Source organism: Amphiprion ocellaris, chromosome 8, assembly GCF_022539595.1.
Source record: "Amphiprion ocellaris isolate individual 3 ecotype Okinawa chromosome 8, ASM2253959v1, whole genome shotgun sequence".
In the NCBI taxonomy this organism is placed as follows: domain Eukaryota; kingdom Metazoa; phylum Chordata; class Actinopteri; family Pomacentridae; genus Amphiprion; species Amphiprion ocellaris.
Window position 1 is genome coordinate 25,978,440 of NC_072773.1, and position 7,967 is coordinate 25,986,406.

Consider the following 7,967-nt stretch of genomic DNA (forward strand, 5'->3'; position numbering starts at 1 on the left):
ACTGAAACATATTGCAGTTAAAAAAAATAACCAGCAATAAGGTCATACACTGACAATATTGTGCTGGTCCACTTTACATTTGCGTATTTGCTGATTTAACAGTGGACTTTACCTTAAATCTGCAGGTTATTGGAGGTGAGAAGAGTAAGTCGGGACAATGTCATGCCTTTAAGAATAAAGAAGAAAAGTCAGAGTTTTGATTGAACTTCTGCATATTTTACTTTCTGTTAAATTAATGTTATCAGGCAACATGGTTTAAAAGGACATGTAGTAATTGTTGCATTTCCCTGTTATATTTATGCATGAATGTATGTTTTTACAGCTGGTCTGATGGGCTGTATTGTCTTTTGTTTGTCATAAATATAATAAACACAAAAGCGACAAATTATTCATCAGTTCTCTGTGGGCAGTGAATTGTTGTCGATATATTTTGAAAGTGACTGAATTAAATGTTTGTCAGCTTACATGTTTGGACAAAGTTATTGAATGAATTGAAATTATTTGAAATGTGCAACAGGATAAGAATGATCCCAATTTAAAGCAATAACAGAGGGTAAGAGAACAAAGAACAAAAGGTGATTGGCTCAAGAGATCTGGCAGAAAAACAAATGGTAAGGGACAAAGTACATGAAGAGAAAAAACCCAGTGCCTGAAAGACACTGCAGTCACCATGGAAAAGGGTGGAGTGACGTGGGCGTATAAATACTGACGTTAGTGCAGCGGAATCAGGCGAGCAGAAGGGAGGTAGATCCAGCGCAACAAGCAGGGCAAGTGTTAGAGGCTGGTCTGAAAAGATACCACCTGGTTAAAAAATTGGGTAGAATAACTGAACAAATCAGTGTCAAAGATGGAGCAGCCACCTCGGCCAACAACATTTGACTTCCATGGAGTCTGCATGACGGAAATTGTTACCGGCAACTGGGATAATGTACAGGACTTTAAAGCGAGACCGGATGATGTTCTTATAGTCACTTATCCTAAAGCAGGTGAGGTTATGTCTTTGTCATCATAATGATTTTTTTTGTTATACATGTATCATTTTATGTTGGTTCCCACTAATCTGCATGTATTTATTGGGTTTAATCTCAGGAACCACGTGGGTCTCTTATATCCTCGATCTTCTGTACTTTGGGACCGTGGATCCAGACCGTCAGACATCCATCCCTATTAACAAGAGAGTGCCCTTCCTGGAGATGGCCAAACGCACTTTACCCACAGGTTAAGCCAAAAGAATAATCAGTCAAAAAAATATAGAGATCCAGCAAACACATTATTCCTTCTGTTAAAACTGTTGAAATTCCATGACTCAGTAGATTATAGTATTCTGCAAATTATCTGTAAACCTCATAAAGGAACTTTACCTGTCAATGTCCAGAACAGATTTGCAACAAGAGAAGGTAAGTATAACTTAAAAGGAACAGAGATCTTCATAAAACCAAGATTTAGGACAGAATTAATGGAACATTGCATTTCTGTAGAAGGGGTCAATTTATGGAACAATCTAGACAAGGAATCATCAAAATCTAAATCACACACAAGATTTAAAAATGTAATTAAAACCAGAATGTTATTAAAATACAAAGAAGAGTATCATAGTGTTTGTTATGAGTAAAAACTCTTATATGAGTGAGAGTGGCTGTGCAGGCCTCAGAACTTATAGTCATTTTGTTTGTTATAATCACTCAAATATCTTTATTATTTTACCCCATAAAAAATCTGACTGCTGTTCTTTGCTACCACAACCATGTCAGGTTAGTTGTTGGATGTCACTGCCACATTTTTTTTTACAAACTGTGTGTTCTGAAACAAGAATCTGAGAGCTCAACCCGTTTGTCTTAGATTTTTTTTCTGTGTATCCATGCAACAGTGAAAGGACCATTATTAAAAATACTCAGTGACTTTCTGATGGCAGTTGGCAAACAGGAGCTTGTGAGTCTGCAGGAGTCAATCAAAGACATTACTTTTGATACCTGGCACTTATCGTTCTCCTGGATAAGATAAGACTTTGTGTAACTGTGCTACTAAATGAGGTAACCATTAACCCTAACAAACAGTCCTACTTGTATAAAGTGTTTTAACATGAGCCTGAGTCATCCAGGGAGACCCAATAGCAGTCCTGAAAGCTCTTATACCTACACATTTAATAGTTACAAAGTTTCTCGTCCCTCATCCACACGCGCACACACACGCCTCATGCACGCACACACACACGCCTCATGCACACACACACGCCCTCACTGCAAGCCCTTCACGTGAACCAATTAACTTAAGGTAAAGTGCATTCCTGACCACATTTCTCTAGAAAGATCTACCATTTCCTTTTCCAAAATAAATGAAATAAAATACATTTAACCATTTTAAACATTCTTCTGAACTTTTATACACACAGTTTTAACAAATCAAAAATATGTATTTAATCACTTTTTATTACACTTTTTAACTCACTATTTATTTACTTACCTGTTTTTCATGAACAAATATTCATTAATACTTTTCACTGGGCTACATGTGGTATCTAAAAAGTTTTCTCATCCTCTCCACAAAGGCACAGAGACATTAAACCAGCTCACCACAACTCCTCGTCTCATTAAAAGCCACCTACCAGTCCAGTTTGTTCCAAAGTCTTTCTGGGAGCAGCGCTGCAAGGTAAAAGCACATGCACACATGCAGTGAGTGAAGTATTTTAGCTATAAAACCCACAGATTAGAATGTAATGTTCTCTTTTTAGATAGTGTATGTGGCCCGTAATGCAAAGGACTGTGCAGTGTCCTATTTCCACTTTGGCCGCATGAACAAGAGCCAGCCGGACCCAGGAGACTGGAACAGCTACCTAGAGAAATATATGGAGGGACAGGGTGAGTATACCAAGTAAAAAAAAATAAAATAAATAAAACAAAGCATAATGTTATCTCATTTCCATTGTAAATGCTCCTTCTTGTTCTGTTGTGTTGCTCCAGTGATCTATGGATCGTGGTTTGACCATGTGATCAACTGGTGGGACAAGAAGCAGACTTGTTCAAACATTCACTACATGTCCTACGAAGATTTGAGTCAGGTGTGTGTGGATTATATGTTCAAATGTGAACCTTTTTGAAAACTTTGGGATAATAAACTTTTAACTTTTTCTCCTGATCATTAATGTTGGTCATATGCAGTTTTGTTGGTGACTGGAAGAAAGTGACTAAATGTGCTGTATTATGAAAGAAAGTGCTTTGCATTTTGAGGCATTTGCTAATTTGTCTTCTTGCAGAGAATTAGATGAGAGGAATGGTTCTAGTTTACTAGCTTACTGTCTGGTAAGTATAAGGTTAAAGTTAGAGAGCAGTTAGCTTAGTTTAGCATAAAGACCAGAAGAAGGGAAACAGAAAATGCTCTAGAGGCTTGTCACTGCAGAAACTCAAATACAAACGGACTCGATTGAAATTTTTCAAACCTTTGAACAGTTTATTGTCCCAGTGTGACCATGTCTGGAATTCTAAACTTACTAAGTTGTTTTATAGATTTGGATATTGCGCACCCTGTGTAACCTAATTGACTTTGAGTGGAACTAAAACCAGTATGCTTCGTTGTCCACCACTTAGGTCTAAAACTGATAAGCAAGCTGACTCACTTGACTTCACAACTCTTGATGTTACATTTTCAGTATTTTTGCAGTAAATAACAATGAAGATGTACCAGCTCATATATATGTTAAAAGAAAAGACGTGCACGCTCATTTTTGTCCAGGACAATATCAGTGTTTTTCTCTAACTCTTGATGAGTCCCAGGAATAGACTGGTTCCATTTCCCAGAAAAGAGCTTACTTAAAAAGTGTGAAGCATTTTTCTTCAGCATATTTCCACAAATATGAAACTCCTCCTTCCTCCTCCCTTTATGCTTTAAGGTTGACTATCTGCATAGTATCTAGAAAAGTGACAGAAATCAATGTTGTATTGAAATGTTAACCTATAAACAAGTCTTTTAAAGATGTTCAGAAAGATCACCACTTTGTGCTACATCTTTGATGACTTGGTCACAACGAGGCTAATGCTGAGACTCTCCAATGTGAGCAGGACTTAGGACGAGAAGTGGACCGACTGTGCGCCTTTCTTGGTTTGTCTCCTTCAGCTGAAGAAAAGGAAAATTTAAAAGCTGCAGTGAAGTTTGACAACATGAAAGAAAACAAAATGGTCAACTATTCCACCGTCCCATCGATGGACCAGAAGGTGTCGCCCTTCATGAGAAAAGGTACAGTGGAAAACTGTGTACATGGAAAGAAATTTCCCTCTTAGATTTTCTGCCAAAATCTACTCCATTTATCACTGATATGATCAGATGACCTGAATGATTTCGTCTGCTTCTCCAGGAAAAGTTGCTGACTGGAAGAACCATTTCACTGTGTCCCAGAATGAAAAGTTTGATGAGGTCTACAAGCAGAAAATGAAGAACTGTACACTGAAGATTTGCTCTGAGATTTAATGACTGGGTATGATGGAGTCTTGAGCTGTTGTGTGATTAAAAAAAAAACAAAAAAAACTACAAATTAGATGGTTTGGGATCGTAAATAAAATCTCTTGACAGGTATTTTCTTTGGTTATCATTTATTTGTATCTTAATCTTCTGTTAATGATTAGTTGATTATATTTGTAATAATTTTCAACATCTATCTATCTATCTATCTATCTATCTATCTATCTATCTATCTATCTATCTATCTATCTATCTATCTATCTATCTATCTATCTATCTATCTATGACACTAGTCTGAGGGGGCACCATTGCTGCATCCTGGGTTTTGCACCATTCAAAGTAATTGGGATTGGTTTAAAGGAATACAATTATAATCATTGACAAAAACTTGATTGAGACCAATGGTTCACTGTCGTTAAATCTTACTGTACTGTGTTTGGGCATTTTTATTGTGTTACTCTGTTTGTGGAAATGATTTGTTTAGAAGTGTAGTTACTACAGTTACAATTGTTCTGAAAGATCACAAGCGGACCTGGGATGTGTGGGAATTTCTGCCTCTGCTGCTGTGAACAACTGGCCAAAGGGTCACTCTGGCTCCGTTGATGGCCTTATACAAAAACCACAAACATGCCACTTAGAAATGAACAGTTGCTCCTCATCTGACACAACCATGGCCATGAAGACGTGTGGAATCTCTGGACTCTTGTCCAGGAGAAGATATTCATGATGTGGATGAGAATTTGTGGCACAACAGACAGGAACATCAGGAGGTGTAGGAAGGTTGCACTATAATTCCTACAGCACTGCATGTACAGTTTTCCCTAACGAGATTGTCTTATGTTCACATTTCTACTTTCGTTTTTTTCTTTGTGCTATGCTGTTTTCCTTTCTGTATCGCAATAATGTGGTCTGTCAACAAATTAAAATACAAACAGTAAAAGCGTAAATGTGAATCCTGTCCAGTCTCTTACAATCAATCTCCCACATACACTAAGGTGTCACTTACAATTTATACTAACTGTCATCAAAACTTTATCCATAGTTTACATCAGAACATCCCTCCAGAGTCCACTGTTAGAACGACAACATGACTAAGCAATCTGACTGTATTGTCCACACACAATGACACAAAGACTTGTCATTGTGATGGCACTGACATGGCCATTGACACAGATATTTACTTTTGAGAGATGAACTAAGGATTTTGAGCAAGAGACTGGCTTTTGCAGGTAATCCACGGTGTTTTGCTATTTGTACGAATTGTTTTGAGAAATGCACTTACTGTTTTGCAAATGTCGAGAATGATTCGAGAAATGCACCAAAGCGACTGAGAAAAACTGTAATTGAACTCTGTTCTATACATCAAAAGACAGACAAGACACTGAAACTTCAAAAAACATTTAGAAATCACACAGGATCAGAAATAAAAATAAAATTGAAAATAATCAAATACATTAAATGTTAACAGTTTAAGTTCCCTAACAGTGACTAGAACAATGTGGTTTTATCTAGAAATGAAAAACTGGCAAAGCATTCAAAGTACTACCCACATGAACTCTGGTCATAATAGAGCTGAAGTTCAGTTGCCTACTTGTTTGTAGATGATAATCCAAAGGACGCAGCAGTTTGTAGGCTGCAGGTCAGACTTCAGCTGGTCTGGCAGTCTTTCTTGCCAGAAGTTGATGAAGCAGGTTCAGACTGAATCACAGCCGTGTAATGTTGGACTTTTGAGGCAAGCAGACGTCAGCAGGCAACAGAGGATGTTGGTCCTTTGTCTGGTGTGACTGATTCTGTTCACTTGTTTCCTGACATCTCTGTTGTCCGTGATATCCAGCTGCAATAACTTATTGCTCATAGGACATCTGAGTCTTGTAAGAGTTAACCAGGTCTCACCAGATTTCCATCACACAGGAGAGCTGATCTAGTTAGCCCTGCTAAAGATTGACGTTCATCAGACTGCTGATTTAGAAAGTCTCTCATTTGTTCACGTTTGTCAAGTCTTCATGCAGGAAGATAAAAAGCAAATGTTTGTCACAGACTGCACTGAAATACACAAAGTCAGCAAAGGTACTGTCTAATCACCTGCTGTACTTTGCATTGCAATGACTCAGCAACAGAATATGGTGGAATATTTCTGCACATTCCTGCAAGGCTTTTTGCAACCATAGGTAAAAGGTATGTATGCAAGATTATTTTCCTCTGTTACAACCCCCGCTTCGGGGGGGGGGGGGGGAGCAACATAAATAGTTGAACAGAAATGTGCACGTTACTATACAAACTGAGGCAAAACTAAGGAAGAGGGCTGGTGGGTGCTGCTCAAATCAAAGAAAATAGCAAAACACAAAAAGAGTTCTCATAAGGAGAACTTAACACTACCATCGCGGTGGACAAAAGAAAAACGGAACAAAAAAAAACTCACTAAATGGGAACTGACAAACAACACACAGGAGTCAGCACCCCTAATCCTGGTGAAACCTAGACAAAAGGAACTACCTGGAATGAAATGAGGCTGTATCAGTTTTTGATTCTAACCCTGGCCCAATTCCTTTCACACAGACAATCTTGCCTCAACCACACAGGAACACAGAATGTCACGCTAGAAGTCAGCTGCCCCGTTTAGTTGAACTGCCAACGCTTTTAAAGGAGTTGGCAGTTTTCGGTCGGTCAGCCTGGTGAGCGCCGCACCAATCGCAGGACTCCTGGTCACAGTCACGCCTCTGCTGTCACGGTCCAACCAGAGAGCGGGGATCACACAGCCCTATTTGCATAATCACAACATATAGTTAAAACACACACAGGGTAGGAGGCGCTGGCCGTAACATCCTCTTTCTGTTAGAGGGATGTAAACTTAATGCCACTTCTGAGCCAATTTTATCGTAGCTTTTCGCTCTCGAGCTGGTGACTGAGTCTTTATGTCTGTCGTAGTCTTGCATTGGCAGATCAGTCCCCATAATGTTGCGTCAATGTGGAAAATGGTCTGGCTGCACCTCACTGTCATTCTTCTACAGAGGGAGAAACGCTCTGGTTTGCTTATATTTTTTTAGTTTAACCGCTTTGCCGTGGGATCATTTTTGATTCTTTGTTTTGCTTGCATTATTTAGTGTATTTTAGTAGTTTATATAGTTTTAAACGTTTTACCAGAGTTTGCTTGTTTGTTTTAAACACTTAAACAGTAGTATATTTTCATACAGTAGTATCTTGTGTGCAGTTTCTAAACAAATATTCTTAGTGGGAAATAGGTCTCAGACTGGCAGTACTCAAGGTGAAACCCTTTCACTGGTTGTTGTGACTAAACGCTACTACGTGATTACAAGATATCTGTCTATTTAATGTGTGTTTGCTGTGTCTACTTTTGTGTGTGTATAAGGCAGGACTCTGGACACACCTCAGTGTTTGCCTGCCACCTCCATCACCAAGAGCAGCACAGGGATTTCTGGTTCTTCTGTTCATTTAGTCTAGTTTGCATCCTATGTTAATATTCTAAAAAATATCATACAGAAATTAAGAACAATCAGAAG

General features: G+C 38.5%; 1 protein-coding gene across 1 annotated transcript; it reads left to right on the forward strand.

Annotated features, from left to right (window-relative positions):
* Positions 1 to 720: 720 nt before the first annotated feature.
* LOC111583795 (cytosolic sulfotransferase 2-like) lies at positions 721 to 5,396 on the forward strand. Its single transcript, XM_023293037.3, has 7 exons — positions 721 to 986; positions 1,090 to 1,218; positions 2,546 to 2,646; positions 2,729 to 2,855; positions 2,958 to 3,055; positions 4,053 to 4,227; positions 4,346 to 5,396. The coding sequence occupies exons 1-7, from the start codon at positions 848 to 850 to the stop codon at positions 4,456 to 4,458; spliced, it is 882 nt and encodes a 293-aa protein (XP_023148805.2). The 5' UTR covers positions 721 to 847; the 3' UTR covers positions 4,459 to 5,396.
* Positions 5,397 to 7,967: the final 2,571 nt, after the last annotated feature.

What these genes read in the sequence shown, in the direction of transcription:
- LOC111583795 (XM_023293037.3), top strand. Translation starts at nt 848, where the DNA reads ATGGAGCAGCCACCTCGGCCAACAACATTTGACTTCCATGGAGTCTGC. An exon ending in CCTACGAAGATTTGAGTCAG is followed by an intron (nt 3,056 to 4,052) that starts GTGTGTGTGGAT and finishes CAATGTGAGCAG; the next exon opens with GACTTAGGACGAGAAGTGGA. An exon ending in GTCGCCCTTCATGAGAAAAG is followed by an intron (nt 4,228 to 4,345) that starts GTACAGTGGAAA and finishes CTGCTTCTCCAG; the next exon opens with GAAAAGTTGCTGACTGGAAG.